Below are 22810 nucleotides of genomic sequence, written 5' to 3'. Positions count from 1 at the left end.
ACAAGCAGAGATTGGCCACTGTTTGCACCTTGAGATTCCTTGCTGTGCCCCCTGGCATCTCTGTAACTGAAGCAGTTTCCTCTTCCCTCTGAGAGCATCTGGGTTTGGCCCAAGCTGGGATGGTGAGGTCATCCGTAAGGCTTGGAAGCACTTTGGCAATGGGATAATAACAGTATTTCAGAACCCAGATGTTCAGGAACCAATGCAGTGGGTGGCTGTTTTGTTGTAGGACTCTACAAAAAGATGCCAGGCAAGTGCTTCTTTGGCCAGATTTTAGATATTTAACTCAGCAGAAGAGAAGGCAGATGCAGGCCCTCTGCAAAGAACTGAAAGGCTGGCATACTGAATAGGAGTAGAACTTCTCTAATGCCATATGCTCTTTTATTGATTGGACTTCATCTGGTAATTTGATTTGGGGCTTCTGAATCAATAGCTTGAACATTGAGATCATGCAATTTAATATTGCTTGATTTCTCCCTAACCATTGCTAGTTCGGTGACAAGACCTAGATTGAGCTATGTTCCTGGCGGTTATGTTCATACTGTACAAAGGTGAATTGTGCTCCCCTTTCTTCCTGTATTCCCCCCATTTTATACTATTTCTCTTCAAACTCCTTCCCTCCCTTCCTAATCTCTTGCCTTCACTTCCCGAATCAGTAAACTAGGACAGAGGTAGCATTAGTAGTATTATCAATGGAAATCTCTGCTACTTGCATTTTTTAAATTTTTCTATGAGTAGTATCCTGGACTAAACCGATAGCATATGCAAATGTATGTTAGCTGGGCTTACCCTCAATAAAAAAAATATTAAATCCAAAACTAAGATTTACATTGTAAATTTCAGGAAACAAACAGTACAGGCACATGTTAAGACTGGAATGAGGTCGGTCTTTGAACAACATCAGCAATGAGCTCTGATAGGAGACGGAAGAAATGCACGTCTTAAGAGCTTCTGTTTAGATATGTTGAAAAGGTCTTCTGGAGGCCACAGGCAAGGTAGACCTGGGAAGGGTGTACCATGTAGCAGGCATCTATTACTTCATGGCTTTGATGACAAATGGTGTTGACTGGGAACAGTAGCAGTCTAAGAGAGAACCTGGTAAGTATTTGATGAAGTCCTGGCAGGGGCCAAGCCTTTGTGCAGACAGGAAGATGAGGTTTCTCCTTAGCTTCCTTCCTTCATCTGATACCAGTGATATGTTTGTAAGCCGATGTCTGGCCTAGAAGCACACACGTCTGTCCTGACTGCAATAGTCTACCTTCTCTTTCATGCAAAAGCGGGAAAGGAATTCTGAATGTTTCATCATTATTCCTAACTTGTTGCCACACTTGGAAACATTTTATAAAAGCCTTGTTCTAAAATTCATCTAAAATTCTGATCAATAAGCATCTCTTGAAAAATGTGTTTAATGCAAAACAGCCTCTGCCTTCTTGTAGTGTAAAGAAACGTACTTATAGTATAATCATTGGAGCTTACATTATGAGAGTGATAAGACACTAAACTAAGCCTGCCATCACAAAGATAGAATCTCCTCCATTGTGAGGGGGTTTATATGAAAAGATAGAAAAGCTCAGGGAAGCCAAAAAAATCACCTACTTAAATTTGGTAACAATGTTTCTGGGGATACTCTAGCTACCTGCAGATTTTACACAGGATTCTTCCCGGGTGCCTGAGTGGATCTCGAAAAGTTGTGCAGGCATGTGGTGCCACAGTCCAAAATTTACTTTGGCACCTCTTAAGATGCAAATCACAGAGACATACAGGGCACCAACCAAGTGCCCTGACATCAGTTCCCAGCCTTTTTCCCACACCCTTTGGGGTGGTGAAAAGATTGCTGATATTTATACAATTTCAATGTTGAAAACTAACAAGGAATCTTATTAAACATACAGTAGTCCTCAGAATGAGAGAGCACACAAGTCGTGAGGACTCTGCAGGTAGAGTATCCATCAGATTTATGGTTGCTGAAGGTAAACAACTTATTCTACTGATGGATACCTCAACCTGCAGATTTCTCATCTCATGAATCAGTACCAAAGCTTTGTCCTCATCCTAACACCAACACAGAGCATGCACACGCAAGGAGTCAAGAACTATATCAGCAGCTATACCTACATGTAACAAGTGTGCTTTACTCTATGGCACACATCTTACATGACTAACCCTTATGATGAAGTCTACACTAATTTGTACTGGAGGAGGTACCTCCAGTAATAAAGCCTAAGCTAGACAGGGAAGTTTAACCTTTACAACATAATGCAAGACATTGCCTTGTGGAAAGCAGCCAGAGTTAGCGTAAGTACTTCCAATCACATCATCAGCAGGAAACTCTTAATAAGTCTGGTGCTGAGCTATTTTCTTTCCTTATTGAAACACAGCACCGCAATTTTTCATGTAGCGCTCCACTGTGTGAAATACAGTACATTTGGCTAAAAGGCCTCTTTTGAAGAACTGCCAAGGGGAAATCAGGAAGAACCTAGCCATAAGTGCTGAACTCGTGTATGTTCTGAAATCTTGGCAGAGAAGTCTATTCAGGGTTCATCCTCAATCTTTTGAAAAATAAATTCCTTAAGGGAGGCCATAGCAAGACTTGTGGAAGGCTCAAAACAGGATTGCATCATATTGCCCAAAAACAACATTGAAGCTGGTGCTGCAAATCTTGTCAGTATCGGTGCCAACTTCGAAATGAGAAACAACGTATTCGGTGGCAATGTGACAGCCACAAATACTAAAGCAAAATGTCTAGATGACAGCCGCCACCTAAAAGAAGAAGCCGAAGAATAGGATTTCATTTTACATCACCCATCAGCACCGGAACTGACCTCACTGGATCTCTGTTGCACATGGCTTTCTTAGCGGAATTGACCCGAAAACGTTTACTTTTTCCTCCTAGTCTTTGCCGACTCTTTCCGCACAACTTTAGGAATATGGGCACCTTCCCACTGACTGCAGAGTGGAGGTGTGCGTGCCCACCTCACCCGGACTGGGAGGGAGGTGCGTATGTGATGGGTTTAGGTGCTGTACTTCCGTGTGCCCTGTTAACAGGTACACCACAAACCCCGGCCGGGTACAGCACATTGTACTAGTGGCACATAGCACTGAGTGTGCCACCCACCAGATAGCTTGTCAACACTGGACTGGCCAGTCGTTGCAGGCCTCTGAGGAGCCATTGCGCCACTGACTAGGTTGGCATCACCTTGAGAGGGTTGTCCCATGAGAGCACACCCCCCCAGGAAAGCGCTGAAGGGCTCAGGGAGGGTACATATGGATGTTTCCTCTCCAGGTAGGGAGGAATCAGCCATGTGGGCTTTCCCTACTTCGGAGTTTGGCTCTTACCATGGGATACCCGTCGGGTGTTGCTGATTCCCTCGTATGGCCCACAGCCCTGAGCACGTCCTTACTGTCAAGGCAGTCGGGAAGTGCGTGGGCCTTCCTACACAGGCTAGGAAGAGGCTCTAAAAACATGGGTCGATCTGCCAACACAGACCAGGAGTGCGCAATTGTACATGAGAGGTGTTAAATATGAGCTTGGGTATGCCCTGACCATTATGTTGTTTCAAATACATGTCCAGCCTGCTGTCGCCAGCCGAGGGTGTGCAATTGCACCCGTAAGGGGGTCAACCCGAGTCTGGCTGGCGGTGAGTGCGCACTTGCACTTAAGGTGCTAGGGCTTGTGTAAGCCAATGGCCTGGTCTGCCATCGCAGACCAGTGGGTACGCACTAGCATCTATCGTGAGTGAACTCATGAGCAGCTTGCCATTGTAGGCTGCTGTATGTGCACACCCACACCTATTCTGCCCGAGAATGTGTATGCCGCCTGCCATCGCAGGTTTGTGCATTAGCTCAGAGATAAACAATAGTTGAACCTGTGTCCAGTCTGCTGTACAGACTCAGGCGGGCGTACTTGCACCCCTGGTGCTGGGGACTATGTGTCCAACCTGACAACATAGGTCTGTGTGCACAACAGAGCATGTGCACTGAGGTAGTGAAGAATACCTATGTGTGTTTTCACTACCTATGAGACCTGCTCTTCCAATAGGTTAACATAGGGAAGTGGTTGACATTACTTCGGGCTGCAATAAAAGATTACAGTGGAGCAGCCTCATGATGTTTCCTATTAATGAATTCGCCATTCCATTGGTAAAGGGGGTTTTGGTTAGGCGCGGGCGGAGAACTCCGCTCCGCCTGCCTACTACATGTTCCATGCATGTGCATTTCTCGCAAGAAATGCGCGAGCGCATGTGCAGTTTTTGCAAGGATCACCCAGAGACGGCGAAGAAGAGGAGGAGGGCAGCCCAGGGGCACCGCAGTACAGGTAAGTGTTTTTTGTTTCAGTTTTCATTAATGTCTGATTAATTGTTAATAGGAGGGGTTGAGGCGTTTGGCAGAGCTGACCTGAGTTCCACGGAGTTTGTTCCCAACTCCGTGGACCTCCGCATAGTCCCGCTACACCAGCTACGCCCAGGGTTCGTTTTGGCATAACTTACTTAGAAATGTCACTTATAGAATCTGGACATTTCTAAGCTCGAAGAGTATCATGTGTGAAGTGCCTGTCTAGCTCCAGTATACACCAGGGCATTCCCCAAGGTGCAGTTATAAACCATGGATATCCCATGAGAATGGCAGGCCTCTGCCATTTGTGGGCCGAATGGGACAGATTGGAGACAGAGGTTTTGACAAGTAGCCTCTAGGGGCTGGATCATGGCCTCACAAAAGAGTAAGATCTGCATTCCATAACTCCAAGGCTGACAGGCCTACAATTTATGGGAGACATCTGTGGTTCAAAGGGAAAACCACCCCTAACTTCAAAGACACACAATAGTATAACTACGGTTGCCATCCTTCAACAAAGGACGAGATACACGTGTGGGGACGTGTTGGGACCGCAGAACCCAGACTGTGTGGGGCAGACTGCCAGAGGACTCGGTTGTGCAAAGGGAGGATAACTGTCTAAATAGGGGCTGGCCTGGGCCAAGGACCTGCTGAAGTGCGGCACCCTGAAGTGTGTTCTCAAAGGTCCTGACGCCAGCCTCCTGTTCTCCCTGAGATCTCAGGGACATCAAAGATTTCCCGCGAGGGACCTACACCATCTACCTGTGACATCTGGAGGGCGGTGCCCTCTCAAGTGCCCATATCCGCTATTGAATCCCAGCATGGTGTGTGTGCGTGGAATTAAGACTTGCGTCAGGAGACCGGATCGTCTAGTGTGCATCTCCAGAAATCTTGCCCGCATCAAAGCCATGTGGTTCCTGTACTGTGGGGACCCAGACACTCATAAGCATCTAATTGGTGGTGAGAGGATTCACAGGTTGTGGGACTCCGTGTGGCCCGTTTCAATCATGCCGCATCCCTCCCGTGCGACACGCCGACTGAATGCTCATTGCGTGCAGTGTCCGATTCACAGGGTGTGACCCTCAGAGGTGGCGGATGTACCCCGTAGTAGTGCCTCATTCTATCTTATGTGACTCTGCTAAACTTGTGCCTGTGCATGTGACCGAACTGTTCTGATGCAACTTGTATCATTGTGCACAGGACGTTGTGCCTCATTTCCAGGGAGGTTGGAATGGTAACTCTTCGCTGTGTGTGACTGGAATTGCCTACTGCAACCCATCTCAACATGCACGGGTCATTGGACCTCATTTCCAGGGAGGTGCGGAATTAGCAACTCATCGTGTTTGAAATCTGAAGTGCCTCGGGCCACTCATACCAATGTGCACTAGATGCTGTGCCCGGGCACAACCCAGATCATTGTATACCGATCAGGACGCCTCCTCCTATCATCAGCCTCCCCTGTGTTACTCACCATTCACCGAATGCTGCCTTTTGACCCTCTTTGCGGCAGACCAACTGCCCTCTCCACACCTGTCCGCTCCTGAAGACACCTTGGCACCAGGTAGTAGCGAGAGAGAGATTGACTGAGTTGAAGGAACGCCTCAGAGACTGTTCGGATGCGGGTCAAGAAACTGCGTGACAACTTAGTGTTTTGGGACCGGTGGGTGAACTTCCCAAGTGACTGCTAAAATCCCCTTGTTTATTTCTAACTCGTAATTAAGACTTCTACATATTCCCACCAGCTTCCAAAGGACCCAGACTAAGTGTGACTTTGGCCGCGTGCGGCCCAGTGACTAGGACTCAGGGTTTGTTATCTTCTATCTGGGGGTGTTAGACAATTGGGTGAACTAGAGGGTGGAGGGAGGCATGTGCCATGGAGTCTGCAGAGGGTGAAGCATTGACCCTGCTGGGTACCAGTGGCACAGTATTAGGGTGCTGAGGGCTTATGTGTGTAAGAGCGTTCTGTACGGACATGCTAGTACCTGCTGCACCACTCAGCAGTGCAGAGTGTGTGTGAGAGAGTGGCCCTGCACAGACCCCTGTGATTCATGACACTGGCCGGTGGTGACGATTCATACGTTCATTGTATAGCAAAAGGACTATACATTAGACATTGGGTTTACCTGCGTGGCTCCAGCTTGTGGTGCTGCTAAAAAGTGTTCTACTTTCTTGTATGTACATATTGTTGATATCATGCACTGGATAAGGGTGTTCTTTCTCAATTGGGGGGGTTGGGGGTTAGATTAGGAATTGTCCATTGTGTGCATACTATTGAGATCATAACAATATGATTGGGCCTAGTACTGCTAGTAATATTTCCCAATGTGTTTTATGCCCTAAAAGTACATGATATTCATGTTATGTTGACTGAATATGTGTGTTGAATATAATCATTTTACATACATCCTGTGTACAGTCTCTTTTGTGACACTTGGTGTATTTATCGTGAGTGACTGCTGTGTCTTTGCTTTACACATTGCCTCTGATATAATACTGATTGCTCAGTGCCAAGCTACAAAAGGGTGTGCACAGGTTGTACAGTGAGTGTAATCACCTACCCATGACAGGAGCTGTAGGTTCTGCCTGGCTGGGGGCATCCCTTCCGCCAATCAGACACTGCTAGTTCCAACAATCTCCCATCATCCACCTACACAGGAAGTGACATCACTGAATTTCCCATCATCCATCTGGACAAGAAGTTATACTACTGGTTTTCCTGCCAAAAACCATATTTAAAAGTAGAAGCCAAGGAAGAGGACTTCACAGTACCCTGCACTCCTCCCCCTCCCAAGACCTACTTAATGGTAGCTGTTATTACAGACGCGCCACTGGGGTGCCAAATGTAACCCCATCTGCGTGCACCCGCCCGCGTCTGAACCGCGCCTAATGCCAGGAATTCAACTATCCAGCTATACTCCGCAGCACTCTGTAGGTCGTTAGACCCTGGGTGCTGTTCCCCTAAATTCTGCCGTGCCACGTCTCACACCACGTAGGAGCAAACACTAACAACGCCTTAAGCACCCCCTCCAAGCACACCTTATACTAGCCCTAACAATGCCTACACCACCACCTTACACTACACGCCAAAGAAAACCTGCACGCCAACACGCCCTCGCATGCATGTTTCTCAACCCACTATCACTCAGCAAACACACAACCGAAATATGGGACCTGCTGAGCAGCAATCCACCCAACAGCCTTTATATCATAGAGACGTGGATCAGCCCCCTATCGGTTCTCGACATCGGCACTACAATCCCAGTGGGCTACAAGATTGCTCGACAAGACCGCCATTACAAGCCAGAAAGTGGACTCACTATTGCCCACAAGTAATCCATCACATGCACAACATCCACAGAGAAAGCTACCCCATTCATGGAACGAATGCACTTCAAGCTGCCAACCTCCGAAAACTTGACCCTGAACGGAATTCTCGCTTACCGACCATCTGGATCATGAGCCACTTTTACCAACCTTATCACCAATTTCGTCGCTCCGCTGACCATCGACTCCAGAGCCTACATTCTGCTCGGTGATCTCAACTTTCACCTGGAAGACTGAAATAACCCCTGCTCCACAGCACTCCTCGAAACCTGAGCAACATTGGACTCATCCAGCTCATCCCACAACCAACATCTCTGCACGACACACACTGGACCCCATCTTCACCACAAGTGACAGCATCAAATACTACTCCACCACACTGCTCACATGGACTGACCACTCCATCATCCACTTTCAAATCAACATACCTCAAGTCCACACCCCTACCAGTTTCCCAGAAGCAGTCTGGCACAGTGCCCTCCGCACGGATCAACCTAGCCCCATAGACAAACTTAACAGGGACATCAAGAACTGCGGAAACTCCTTTGCACCCATCAAACCCAATCAGCATAGTAGATCGCACACAGAAGACCTCAGAAACATTAAATGGCACTGTAAACAGCTAGAAAGGAAATAGAAAGCCAGACACGACACCACCAATAGAACTACCTACAAGGCTGCATTCAGATACTATCACCAGAAAATAAGAGACACCAAGAAAAAAGCATTAGTGGACCACATCGAAGGAAGTTTCAGAAGCTGCAAAGAAATCTTCTCAATTGTTAAGGATTTCACCTTCCCCCAGCCACTATCACCAACATCAGTACCTCCCAACAACTCTGCAGCAACCTTTTCAACTTCTTCCACAGCAAAAACTTCACACACCAACCCAACCCCAGAGAACTTGTTGCTAACCTACCCACCATCAACCAAGCCAGCTACCTAACCAAATGGACAACTCTCACCAAAAACAGCATAGTGGCAATCATGTGCACCGTCCACTTAGAAGCCCTAATGGACCCATGCCCGCACCCATGGGTACTCACAAACTTTCTGTCAGGGGGCCAAAATTACAGTGTGGTTTGTGGCAGAGGGCCGCACCGGTAGGGCTGGAGTTAGTGAGGGGCAGGGTCACTGGGAGGGCGAGGCTAGAGTAAAACCAAATTAAACCTGTTTCAAAACATTAGACAATGCGACAATACTGTATTTCAAAAGCAGATGTAACTACAAAGAGCACATTTTGATAATACATTTTTATTAGCAGACAATAGCAATCTTAAGAGGCATTACATAGCTTCATACACACTTGCACCCCAATTCCATCACAGTCTCTCTCTCTCTGTGAGTCAGTTGGTCTCTCTATCTTAGTCAGTCCGTCAGTCTCTCTCTCTATGTAAGTCAGCTTCTCTCAGTCAGTCAGTCAGTCTCTCTTAGTCAGTCAGTCTCTCTCTCAGTCAGTCTCTCTGTCAGTCACTCTCTCTCTCTGTAAGTCAGTCTCTCTCTGTAAGTCAGTCTCTCTCAGTCAGTCAGTTCTCTCAGTCAGTCAGTCAGTCTCTCTCTTAGTCAGTCTCAGTCAGTCTCTCGCTGTCAGTCAGTTCTCTCTCTCAGTCAGTCTCTCTCTCTCTCTCTCTCTGTCAGTTTCTCTGTCAGCCAGTCTCCCTCTCAGTCAGTCTCTCCCTCAGTCAGTCAGTCTTTCTCAGTCAGTCTCTTTCTGTCAGGCAGTCAGTCTCTCTCCCTGTCAGTCAGTCAGTCTCTCTCTCTCTCTCTCTCTCTCTGTCAGTCTCTCTCCCAGTCAATCAGGTTCTCTCTCTGTCAGTCAGTCTCTCTCCCAGTCAATCAGGTTCTCTCTCTGTCAGTCAGTCTCTCTCTCTGTCAGTCAGTCAGTCCCTCTCTGTCACTCTCTCTCTCTATTAGTCAGTCTCTCTCTTAGTAAGTCTCTGCCTCAGTCAGTCTCTCTCTCTCTCTCTGTCAGTCTCTCTCTGTCAGTCTCTCCCTCAGTCAGTCTCTTTCCCTCAGTCAGTCTCTTTCCCTCAGTCAGTCTCTCTCTCAGTCAGTCTCTCTCTCTTAGTCAGTCTCTCTCTCTTAGTCAGTCTCTCTCTCTTAGTCAGTCTCTGTCCCTCAGTCAGTCTCTGTCCCAGTCAGTCTCTGTCCCTCAATCAGTCTCTCAGTCAGTGTCTCTCTCTCTCTCTCTCTCTCTCTCTCTGTCAGTCATTCTCTCTGTCAGTCTCTCTCTCTCTGTCAGTCAGTATCTCAGTCTCATCAGTCGTCAGTCTCTCTCTCTACTTTCTTTCCACTCTGTCTCCACTCTCTCTCTCTTCACTCTCTCTCTCTCTCTCTCCACTCACTCTCTTCACTCTCTCTCTCTCCCCACTGTCTCTCTCCACTCCTCTCTCTACTTTCTTTCGCTCCACTCTTTCTTACTTCACTCTCTCTCTCCTCTCTCTCTCCCTCTCCACTCTCTCTCCACTCTCTCCCTCCCCACTTTCTCTCTCTCTCTCTCTCTCTCTCTCTCTCTCCACACTCTCTGTCTCTCTCCACTCTCTCTCTCTGGGGGGCCATGGGTACATTACCTGCAACGTCCGTAGGCCGCCAAGGAAAGCCTGTGGTGCCGCTGGCGGCCCGCGGGGCGTACTACGAGTACCACGGCCCCCACCAAATTTACAACCTGGGAACCATCACCACTCAGCTCCACCCTGACCCACATGATCAACACCTTCATCATGTCCACCACTTTCCTGACGAATAGAAACTTGCAGAAATTAACACCCTCAGTTGACCCTCACTAGACCCAAACCACAGTTGACCCAAATCAACTGAGCAACTTCCGACCCATCTCCCTGCTTCCCTATCCAGCCAAAGCCCTTGAGAAAGCCATCAACAAGCAACTCAGAACCCACCTCGACCTTCACCATCTACCAGACGACACTTAATCAGGATGCAGAAAGAATTACAGCACCGAAACAGCACTCATCACGGCTAACAATAGCATTTCAATCATCCAGGACCAAGGAGAAACAGCAGCCCGCATCCTGCCTGACCTCTATGCGGCCTTCGACACTGTCTCCCATAACACCCTCATCAGAAGACTCCATGAGATTGGCATACAAGGATCTGCTCTCAAATGGATCGGTTCCTTCCTCCTGAGAAGGACCCAAAGGGTCAGGCTGCCACCCTTCACATCAGAGACCAAGAAATTAATATGTGAGTCCCACAGGGATCGTTCCTCAGTCCACCATTTTCAACATATACATGACACTGCTCACCAAACTCATCTGATCAAAAGGCATCACTGCCATCTCCTACGCTGATGACACCCAACTCATCCCCTCCCTGACGGATGAAACTAGCACCGCCAGGAGCAACTTCACTAACTGTATGATCATGGTTGCAGATTCGATGTGAACCAACTGTCTGCAGATCAACTTCAACAAGACAGAAACACTGGTCTTTGGTAACAAGACCTCCCCATGGGACTCCACCTGGTTTCCATCAGCTAGGACCAATACCTACAGACCACGCAAGAATTCTAGGGATGATCCTAGATGACAAGCTCAACCTGAAGGCTCAAGTCAACGCAGTGTGCACCTCCTTTTTCCATATCCTATGCATGCTGTGAAAAATCTTCAAATGGTTGCCTCAGAACACCAGACAGACCGTCATGCAAGCACTCATCACCAGCAGGCTGGACTACGGCAACACTCTCTATGCTGGAATCTCCAAACAACTCCTACACCGCTCCGACCATTCAGAACACCACTGCATTTACAAGGTCAGCCAATTCAAACTTCTCACACATGCATACAAAGCACTGCACAACACAGGCTAAGAAAACCGAAACCGTTGCATATACTTTCACCAACTGACCAGACACCTACACTCTGCCTCACTCTCACTTGCACACATTCCCCACATTCACAAAACCAAACTGGAGGTCACTCGTTCTCCTACATTGCACCCAAGCCATGGAACAACCTCCTTCAACGCATCAAAGCCTCCTCCTCACTTCTTGAGTTCCATAAGAAGCTGAAAACCTGGATCTTCATATGAGCACCTTGGGTAACACAAACAAACACACCTGCCCAAGCGCCTGGGTGATTAGTGCACTTTACAATCAATAGAACATAACACCCCTTCATCATCAAAATCTGGCTAGGCCGCAACAGGGGCTAGCGATGCTGAACATGGAGCCAGATCCAAGCTTGGCCCCAACTTTGGGTCCATGTCCACCAAAGTATGGAACTGCTCCAAAGATAACATTAAGGTCTAAGTCAGGGACAGGATTCACCAACCCTAAAAGCTGTCCTGCGATCGGGACCAAAGTAAAGATGAAGAGGAGTCCTCTGAATGCTAAGTCCTGAACTTGCAGGAAGAATACTTCCTTAGAAGATAATCATACTGCCGTACATCTCCCAGGTGGGGGATCTAAAGAGGCATCAACGGCATCGTTCATCATAGCCTCTAGACATAGAAAAAGGTTCTGCCTGGCTGTCAACAGATGCTAATCAAAACAGGCACGGTCGACAACGAATTTGGAGGTTTACAAAGAATTCAGAACTCATGGTCAAGCTTTAAGACAACCCAATAAGCAGCCCAACGAGCAGCAGAAGAACGCATGCCGACCTTTTTTTGGTGGGGCTCATAAAGCACTGAAAAACAGATTACTATCTGAAAGTTTTGGAGCAGACAGCATCTCTGTAAACGTATTGAAAGGCACAATAAAAACAGAAGTGACATGGTGGCAGGATGGCCACATCTCTGGCACATCGCGAAACTTGCAGGATTTGAGTTGGAGCTGTAGTGCCTCCTGCCAGTGCAGGAGAGCTGTTTCTAACTTCTCAAAATCCAGTTTGAGGTTTGCTGAGATTTACGAGGTGAGGAATTTGCAGGTAGAAGCATCCTTCAAAATATAACAGATTGACAGACGTGTTAAGACAAGTGAGAAGGAAAAGACAAAAGAAAAGGGAAGAAGATTCTGACATTCTTACCCACTATGTGTGTATAAGTTAGATAATAATAAATGCAAAACACAGCCAGTGATTTGATGATGCACGACGGAGCAGTGCACGTAGAGAAGAAGGACTGGGACATATGCACCTTGGAGAAGCTGACAGCTATTCCGACGGATAGAATGCCTTCGAAAACATTTGGAAGCTGTTTAAGACATACAATGGTCATGTATGGGGGTAGAGGAAGGCCCAACATGTCCCTGAGCTTATCTGCAAGGGTGGGCTGCACCGAATTTCAGGCTCTTCATCAGAGGAGAAGGGGGAACATGAGGAGGAAGGAAAGTCCACTTTCAGTTAGCTTAAGTTCCTACTTAGGTGTGCACGAACGGCTCTTAAATGATCTATATACTGGGCCCAGTTTGGACATCCCCATCCCACACACACACTTTGTATAATTTCCAACAAGCTCCCTCTCCTATGCCTCAACTCTTGTCCATTTAACAATCAATATGCTACAGAATAATGGTTCTTGGCTTTACTATATTTACAAAGCAACCTGTAGTGAACTTTGACCATGCCTGCCTAGTCTAACCCATACTTGGTTTATCATTTAGATCTTTTTCTACCCCCCCCCCCCCCCCCCACAAGCAAATCCTTGGTCTTGTTATGTTACATTAGGAGTACTGTTAAAATAAATCGAGAAAGACAATTTAAAAATTAGAATGTAGCGAAGAAGAAAAAAAATCATATTGCCATTCAAACAAGAATTAGAAAAGTTAATACGTTAGTATGGACTATGGGTATTGATAGATTCATATATCATATGACAGAAAACATTTTTTATAACTTCTAGATCCTTAATGAATTTAAGTGACATTTTTTCCATACCAAGGTAGTCACAAAATTCTTGAAGCCAATTGAGAACATGGATAACTGAGGGAGAAAAGTCAAAGTATTTTTAGAACAAACAAAACGATTTCCCTTTGAAAACCATAGTCATGTGTGAGATACGGCGCAAAAATATTCTAAGGGAAAAAAAGGGCTTGGATTGCAAAGACGACCCAGTGAAGAGGGCTCTGGAGATTCAATTCAGTGAGCAAATACTAGAACTGAGGCGACTGGGTTGTTGTGTGTGGGGGAAGCATTCAAGGGGCAGGATCTCTCCTTCTTTTTTGTATGTTCACTAGTTGCTAAAAAAAGACAATATGTTTTCTTTTTTATTTAAGAAAATGGCAGTGCAAAGCCCACCTTGTTCTACAGAAATGTTTAAAAAGCAATGCAATACAATGTGAATGAACATTTGTCCATGACAATGGATAAATGCATTCAATATCGTAGCAAATTGTTAAGGTGACAACTTGTGATAGATGGAGAAATGCCCTGAACTGTAAAGTAAATATGTTTCTTACTTTACATGGAGCAGTAGTCTTAGGAACTAGAAAATTCATTCAGTAGAGAGATTTCTCTTGGTATATATGATAGAAGTGTAGAGCTGACATTTGACTACACAATTTCAAATAAAGATCAGTTATCGGGTTAAGCTTGGCACACAGAGGAATGTTCAAATCCAGCATTGATTCAATTTAAAAGTTTTGAAATACATCACATCTTTAAAGAGAAGTATATGGACTGACCTGCCTGTGGAGAAGGACTTATTTTTAAAGTTGGGAAATATACAAAGCGTTACAAATAAATAGACAAGCGTTGGAGGCAAAAGATCTAAAGCCTGGTTTAAATGTACGTGGTAACAGAAGATTTCTACAAGAACTACTAAGTCTAGGGGAGACTCAATCAACTGATCACTGTGCTGCACAAAATTCCTATAGTTTATCTTACTGAAGATTTAGCTGCTTGTCCACAATACTAAATTGTGTTGTTATCTTGAAGCACACTTTTGTTACATAGTCATATGTTTTCTAATGAAAAATATGTAGGTCTAATGCCTCCCAATATCAGTATTCCGCCTCACCAGATAAGAACTGTTGCAGTCTTAAAGATGTTCCAGTTTCCTCACTGTTTCCTCAGGAATAGGCAAGAATCTATTTTGAATAGCGTGTATTTAAAAAGCTTATATGGCATAGGATCATATTATTTGAAACAAAAATCCAGGTGATTTGTCAAGATATCTGTGTTGAGCGCATCAATTTGTCACATGACCTGGATGAAGTGGAGGTCATAGACTGTTTTCCTATATGACACGCAACTTGTGAAACAAGCTTTCACTAAATTGTGAGAAGTTGCTTCCTTTTTGGCAACTTCTGAAAGTTCTGAAGACGTTTCTTTAATTCCACACTTCAGTCTCTGCTCTGTTCATTGCTGCTTTGAGATCCTGGCATTAAGCCAGTGACTCTTTTATTGATAGCTGGATCTCTGTATGTATATCTATATTTGTCATTACGGGCTGGTATTTTATTTGTTGGTATGAATCATTATGTTCAACACTGCATGGGCACTTTGGAACTGTAAGCCCGAATATTAGTACCTGCCAAAGGTGTACATAGAGCTTTGTGTTGTTTTTGTTACCTATTTTAGTAGAATCAATCGAACTTTATATGGTTAAAATACAATAACCATAAAAGTAAAGCTACACCAAACATTACTGTAAATATAATCGAATACATTTTGTACATCATTCTTGCTTAGATGACCAGGAATAATTACAAAGCAGAGAATTAAGGAAACACAAAGCAGATTTTAAAAATGATCCCACTACAAAGCATACTTTACTGCCTATTTCAGTTAAAAATACACTAACCAAGAACTAGCAGTAGCTGCCTTACCTCATGTGGAATGTGCGAAACATTTAGGGCCTTATATCGAGATGGGAGGATGCAGGCTGTACATTCAAAAGTGGCTGATGCCCTGTCTGGTAAATTAAGAGTGCATTGATGTAATTTAGCTAAATAGGACATCAGGCATGTTTGGAGGATGTACTTCTCTTAAAAACCTTAAATAGGCGCATTAATATTTAGTCTGCTTCTCCTTCTAAAGGGTACTTATGGGAAGAACCAGGCTAAAGCTGCAACACTACAACTTTAAATATTTTAAATCAACTTACTGTGAAATCATGATGTACTTTGTGGATGTGTTTGTAGATACTTTTGTGGTGCAAGAGTCTATGGAGGAAATAGTGCCACGTGTCTTCAATAACTGCACAGCCAAAACACTGTGCACAAATGATGTACCTGCAGCAAAACACAGATTGTTAGCTAGAGCAAGCATACAGACAATACATATCCACATTCAAAAACCCTTACAGAAAGCACTTGCAAGCTCATTTGATGTTTCTACAAATTTGCAACCTATTGTCAGTGACCTAGTGACAGGGCTTTGTCAAGAGGCAGAAAAATAAAGACTATTGCCAAAAGACATTAAGAGGTGCACGTTTGATGACATGGCTAGGGTGTTCCACCATGACATTGAATCAAATATACTGTGATACACAAATATGTTGTCACAAATATTGTGGGCCATACTACAGGAGAAAGAAAAGTGGGATTTTTAAAATCTTTTTTTAATACAGTAGTATATAATATCCTTATTATTATATTGTTAAGTGTAGTTTATTTTATTTTTGATTTTGTTAAATATTTAAAGAATTTTTATATTTATTTGAACGTATTTATTGGAGTGTTGTTGAGTTTGTAGGGGAATAGGGTAGGAAAGTTTAATCATCCCTTGTAATTGCTTATCAATCAAAACTGTCATTTTTAATTTACTTGATCAGATTGATTTCATGAATTATGTATTTTATTCAATCATTTTATATTAAATGGATTGTAATTAGTTTTTATATTAATTATTTTGGTATTATTTATTAAATGAATCTGTATTTGTAATTGGTATCAAGTATTATTTTACTTATTATTACAAACTTTTTTATTTTCAGGTATGGAATCATATAAGAAGCATTTCTTTTATGTCTCCCTCTTGTATGAAAATACACAATTTTTTTCACTTACATAGATCAATTTCAGGATGTACTGATGATTTGGTTTTTTTAACAACATTTTCGACAGCTATGGTTCAACTGACTGTCTTTGAAGGCGATTGAGCACTGTGTAACATTAGGCTGTGATGAAGACCGATTTGGTTGCCACAGGTTGCCACAAATAAATCCACTTTTGTAGCAGATCTTGAAGGGCAATAATTTTTTTATGTTTTGCCAAAACACGCTGGAAAACGTGACCTTTGGAGAAACATATATGAATGTACATATTTAATTTAGGAATGGGAATAGTAAGTGTAAGCTTTCCAATGTCTACCACGTTCCCAACTGTTGCTTATATTGAAGTTGAAATAGTAATTCTGACCTCTCTAAGGTCCAACACTTTCCCTACTGTTGCACCAGTTGAAGTGGGAACAGTAAATCCGACTCCTCCTAAGTCCAACAATTTCACTACTGTTGCTTACAGTGGAGTGGGAATAGTAACTCTGACCCATCCAAAATTCAACACTTTTGCAACAGATGCTCAGGTTGGAGTGGGAATCTGATCCCTTCAAAGTACATCACTTTCCCTACTGCTGGTTACATTGGAGTGGAAGTAATAAACTTTGCCCCTTTAACCCCTTCGCTGCTAGGCCTTTCCCCCCGGCCCCCGTGCTAAGCCTTTTTTTGGCTATTTGGGGTAGTTCGCACTTAGGCCCCTGTAACTTTTTGTCCACATAAGGTATCCACGCCAAATTTGGGTCTTTTTCTTCCAACATCATGGGGATTTTAAAGGTACCCAGGGTTTATTGATTCCCCTGGAGGGGACCCAGACATTAGCCAAAATACAGCTACATTTATTTTGGGGGGAAAAGGGGAAAAAAGTGCTGCAGAAGAAAGCGTCTGTTTTTTCCCCTGCAAATGGTATCAACAAAGGGTTTGTGGTGCTGAAATCACCATCTTCCCAGCTTTCAGGGACAGACAGACTTTTGTCAGAAAACCAACGCTTTTTTACACAGTTTTGGCATATTTCTTGCGACATAGCCTATTTTTGCTATTTTTTGTGCTTTCATCCTCCTTCCAGTTAGTGGTAGAAATGGGTATGAAAGCAATAATGGATCTTGGAAAACTATAAATTTCAGAAAAGTAGACAAAATTCTGTAGTTTACCAAGGGTTCATTTGTGTAGATCCTTCAAGGTTTTTTTTTATAACAGTTGAAAATAGGAAAAATTGAAAATCAGTTGTAAAAAACCTACAATTTGTGCCAATGTTTTTACCTGTAATTTCTTCTAAGTAGGACAGATTTTTGAAAGCAATATACCGTTACATCCGCTGGACCCTTCTGGTTGTGGGGATAGATAGGACTTGTAAGTTCACTAAGAACCCGAGGAATCCAGAGCCAATATTTGAGCTGTGTCTTGCAATGGTTTTTCATTGTGTACCGGGTATATAGCAATTCATTTGGTAAAATATAAAGAGTGAAAAATAGGTACCAAAGACACCTATGTATTTTTGAAATGGGAATAAAATATAGAGTTTAGAAGCAGTAGCTATTTGCACATCTTCCAATGGTGGGTAGCCATACTAGCATGTGAATTATAGGACATTTTTCAAAGTGACTTATTTTTTACATATTGTCTTACATTTGGAAGGCAGAAATGTAAAGAAAGTCAATAGGTAATATCGGTTGCTCTACAATTCTGTGTTTCCCTAAGTCGCCCTATAAAAATGGTATCTCACTTGTGTGGGTAGGCCTAGTGACAGTCACAGGAAAACGTAACGTGGACACACCACATTTTTACTGTGACCCTAGCTGTGGATTTTGAACCCTTGCTCTGCCGGAACCTAGGGAAACCTATCAAACCTATACATTACTGAAAACTAGACACCCAGGGGAATCCAGGAGGGGGTGACTTGTGTGGCTCACACCAGGTTCTGTTACCCAGAAACCCTTGCAAACCTCAAACTTTGTGAAAAAAATAAAACACACATTTTCCCCACGTTTCTGTGATGGAAAGTTCTGGAATCTTCATGGGTCCACAAACTTCCACCCACCCAGCAATCTCCGAAGTTTCCCAATAAAATGGGCACCTCACTTGTGTGGGTGGGCCAAGTGCCCGTGGCAGGGAAGGTCCCAAAACGTATTGTGGAGAAATCAAAATTACCTATAATGAACGACCTGTTTTGCAAGGGGGGGGCCTGGGTTTTCGGCCCCAGGCTCGGCGGCCATCTAGATAAACCTACCAAACCCACACATTTCTGAAAACTAGATGCCCTGTGGAGTCCAAGGAGGTATGGCTTGCATGGATCCTCCAAAGTTTTCCTCCCCAGAATCCCCTGCAAACCTCAAATTTGGCTGAAAAAAATAAAAAGATTCTCAAATTTCTGTGTGGTAAAGTTGTAGGATCACCAGGCTGACACAAATTTCCTACCACCCAGCATTCCCCCATATCTCCCGATACAAATGGTACTGCACTCGTGTGGGTGGGTCAAGTATCCGCAACAGGCAAGGGTCCAAAACGTATTGTGAAGACATCAAAATTACCTTTCACAAAAAGACCTGGTTTTGCAAGGGGGGGCACCTGGGCTTTTTGCCCTGGGCTCGGCGGCCATCTGGGGAAACCTACCAAACCCACACATTTCTGAAAACTAGACACCCTGGGGAGTCCAGGAAGGTATGGCTTGTGTGGATCCCCCAGCTTTTTCCTACCTAGAATCCCCTGCAAACCTCGAGTTTAGCTGAACAAACATCACTTTCAGTGATTTTTGTGTGGGATCACCGTGCCAGCACAAATATCCTACCACCCAGTGTTCCCTCTTGGTCTCCTGAGTAAAATGATACCTCCCTGCCTGCCACAGAAAACTACATTATGCGTGCAAGTCGTGCAATAAAAAAAAGCAGATCAAAGACTGCCTGCCGCACTGAGGCTCAAACGCATAACCATCAAGGTGCACTTAAAAAGAAATTAAGGGAGTCAGTAAGTATACTGGTAATACACACTTTACTATGTGCAGCCTCAAGGCTCCATGGATCCAAGTTGAGGAAAATTTCACAACCTACACATAAGGGTGTTTAGGTTAGTAAAGAGGTGACAATCCAAGGGGAGATAATGCAAAATCTCAGCAACCTGTACTAAGAACGGTGTTCCCCCTTTGGCAATCAGAAAATTGTCTGAAATGCAGTCAGGGCCAGTTTGAAATCTCTGAAGTCCCTCTACAGACATTTTTTGAAAGCTAAAATGAAGCTTTTCTTTGTAAAAGACATGTTGTCTGATGAGCTAACAGGCCACGAATCGAAGGATGTCAAGAGAGCCCTCAAGAAGTTCAGCTAGCTGTGCTTTCCGGGGAAAAAAATCTTCAAGCCTTTGATTTCATATTTTCCTATTGCAAACTTACTTCTTGTTACCCAGCTGCCGTTATTGTAATACGGCAGTTGGCAGTCAAACTAGGGATGTTGGTCAGAAAGCCTCCGACCAGCAGTCGGAGGCTCTCCAACCGACATCCTAATTAGCCCCTTAATGTTTGAGGTTTTGGAAGCTGAAGAATGGATCTATTGTTCCAAATGTAACTGGCCATAATCAGTGTTACATATACTAAATCACAATTCCATCAGTTTGCAATAAATAGGTTAAATAGTCAGCCCAGAAAGGGCAGCAATGTAAGCCTGCAGCTCAATATTACAAATCGACCGGCTATCTAGAGGGCAAGGACCTTATATGCTGCAGTGATTAAAGTTAAGCAGGAACAAGATCATACAGCCTCACAAAAGAGTGTAATCTATATTTTGAATATCGCTTGGAAGGTACAGATGTATCATTTAAAGCAGCTTTCTATCCCACTATACAAACACAAACTCGGAACGCAAAGGAAAGGAATTCCTCATATTCCCTACTAATCCATGAATATGGATTGTAAAAAAATGACAAAAGGCATCAAGTCACATTACAATATTTTGGAGCATTGCACTTACATTTATAATGAAAATATATTTTTATTTGGTAACATTAAAAACACAGCAGCAAAAATCGGCATATTTACCATCTCGGCATTGAGTCCCAGTCATAAGGAATATTAAAGAATTCTGTAAAATAGTAGGTGCCACAAATCAAAGGCAGTTGAATGCAAAAGTGGTTGAAGAGGATCACTTTGAAACATCTCCATTGCTTTTCCCAAGTTTCTGGCTTATCCTAAGAAAAAAATAACCCAGCGGTATTGATTACTGGGACTGTTTACACAACATTGCAATCGTTTCAACATAAACATGTGAATCAACCAGCCGAAAAGATGCCTGCCTAAAGAAAAGGTGTTGATTTGTGAAGCAGCAAATTCCATGACTGGAAGCTTCAAATGTTCTGCAAAGTCACCAGCCTTGAGCATGCATGAACACATTGGTTAACTGAACAACCAACATGGGTAGTTAGAGGACTGCGCAAACCAACAATGAGTGATTCACAAGTTAACTCTTAACACATTCTCCCCTCTTCTCTAAGTCAATGAAGCATACACTTGCAAAATGTGTAAGTGTTTACACACCACAAACACGATCTATTTGCACAGAAGAGGACACATTAATTGGAGACCGCTGACTCGTTTGGCTTCAACTGTTTGCTTTATTGCTTGCGTTATCTCCAGTTTCTTTATGTCAGATGTTAGTAGTTCATCCACACAGGTTTTAATCTTAACTTAGTAAAGGTCATTTTGATTTTCCAATTATTAATGCAATACCACAAAAAAAAAGTGATAGGGAGACAAGTCACGACTAACAAAAGACAAACCGAGTTATGTGCAGATGCAGATGTTTGAACACAATCCTGGGTTTCCCTGCATGCAGACTAGCCCAAACCTGCCTTTGAGTTATTCTTCACACCAGCATACTGCACAAGCTGAAGCTGCACCCGAATAGACAGAAACATCCCTTACTTTCTGACAACATCTCAAATAAATGTATGTTCTATTCATGAAGCAAAGCTCTCACATGAGTGCATGAACATCTTGAGATCAACTACTCAATCAGAGCATGTGCTTTACAAATTCTAGAAACGAGGAGACCAAGCTTTCATATGATCCTGCTCTTCCGGTTTGAAGGCATAAACCAGCAGATTAGGTTTCGTTGCAACACCTATGAATACAGTGCAGTGGCTTAGCCTAATTGCCAGTTGCAAACTCAAATGTAGTGTGGCTGACAGTGACATGAACTAGCACACTTACCTGCTGGATCTTATACTTCTGCATGAAAGGTAAAAACTGGAATATGAATCCTGGAAGGCAGAACAGGAAGTAGATGAGTTCGTGGACTACAAGGGAGCCCCAGGTGGCGATCTGAAACTTTGTGTAATTGTCCAGCATGTAGGTCCAGGCGTGTTTAAATGGCTGCTGCAGCGGATTGTCAGGTAACAGAGAGTCAATGTACTCAACAGCCAGGTAGGCCGAGGTCAAGATGTCAGCACTATCATTGGCAGCCATGGTCCACACAGACGTCACTTCTCTGCTACTGGTTTGAATTAGGTATTATCACGTGCACTGCAAAAAAGCAAAGTGGATAGAGTTATATTATAAGCCGTATCAGCTTTATAGACTGGTATGAGAAGATAAATGGTGTTGGTACTGCTGTGCCATTAGCTGAATGGTATAACTAAGCAGGTCATCTTAACATTACATGACATAGTTAGGAGGAGCGTTGCGCACTCTGCTATACAGAAATGCCAAAGGAAAACAGAGTTCAGGGTTACATTTTAATTGGTGACTTGAAAAGTATTTTCTGTTTACATTTTACTTGAGTAGATTTTAGCAGCAGCAATATTATTAGAAGCAAAATGAATACACGTCTGCAGGTCGGTAGATCTATGGTTTATTGTAAACAAACGGAATTGAAATTATAATTATTTAGTGTTTACTACCCCTGACGAGGCATTGAAGCACTTTATGGCGAGTAGCACGCTACCCGTGAGACTAAAATGAGTAGCCATTCCAGTGGTTATTGTAGTTAGCATGCCAAGGAAACCATTACATGCATGCACTTTCTTTATGGCAATTAGTAGCCTAGGTGTGATCTTTAGAGGGGACTATGTGAGAAGAAACTGGTTATGGTAAAAAAAAAAAAAGGAGCATTAGACAGACAGCCATGAGATTTAAAGTGGTGTATATACAGAATGTAAGCAGAGGTGCATTTAAAATAAACAAGGGAGGGAAAAGTAAGTAAAAGTTTAATCAGGGTCCAATTTTTCATGCAGGATTTTATGGAATATAGCAGGTAGATATATTATTATATGCAAAAACAAC

At 43.7% G+C, this 22810-nt stretch overlaps 1 protein-coding gene across 4 annotated transcripts in view; it reads right to left on the bottom strand.

Moving 5' to 3' along the window:
* MSMO1 (methylsterol monooxygenase 1) overlaps window positions 1-22810 on the bottom strand; it is a 116566-nt gene that overhangs the window by 44402 nt on the left and 49354 nt on the right. For all 4 annotated transcript variants that reach the window (XM_085641787.1, XM_085641788.1, XM_085641785.1 and 1 more), the window contains exons 2-4: window positions 21740-22051; window positions 20570-20718; window positions 15661-15787 (exon numbers count right to left, since the gene is read on the bottom strand). In XM_085641787.1, the coding sequence (XP_085497913.1) occupies window positions 15661-15787; window positions 20570-20718; window positions 21740-21994 (531 nt within the window). In that variant the 5' untranslated portion in view covers window positions 21995-22051. The remainder of the gene's footprint in view (window positions 1-15660; window positions 15788-20569; window positions 20719-21739; window positions 22052-22810) is intronic.

The sequence above is a fragment of the Triturus cristatus genome, chromosome 2_2, assembly GCF_964204655.1.
Source record: "Triturus cristatus chromosome 2_2, aTriCri1.1, whole genome shotgun sequence".
Taxonomy (NCBI): domain Eukaryota; kingdom Metazoa; phylum Chordata; class Amphibia; order Caudata; family Salamandridae; genus Triturus; species Triturus cristatus.
Note: the sequence above shows the minus strand (reverse complement) of the source record. Positions and strands in the feature narration are given on the sequence as shown.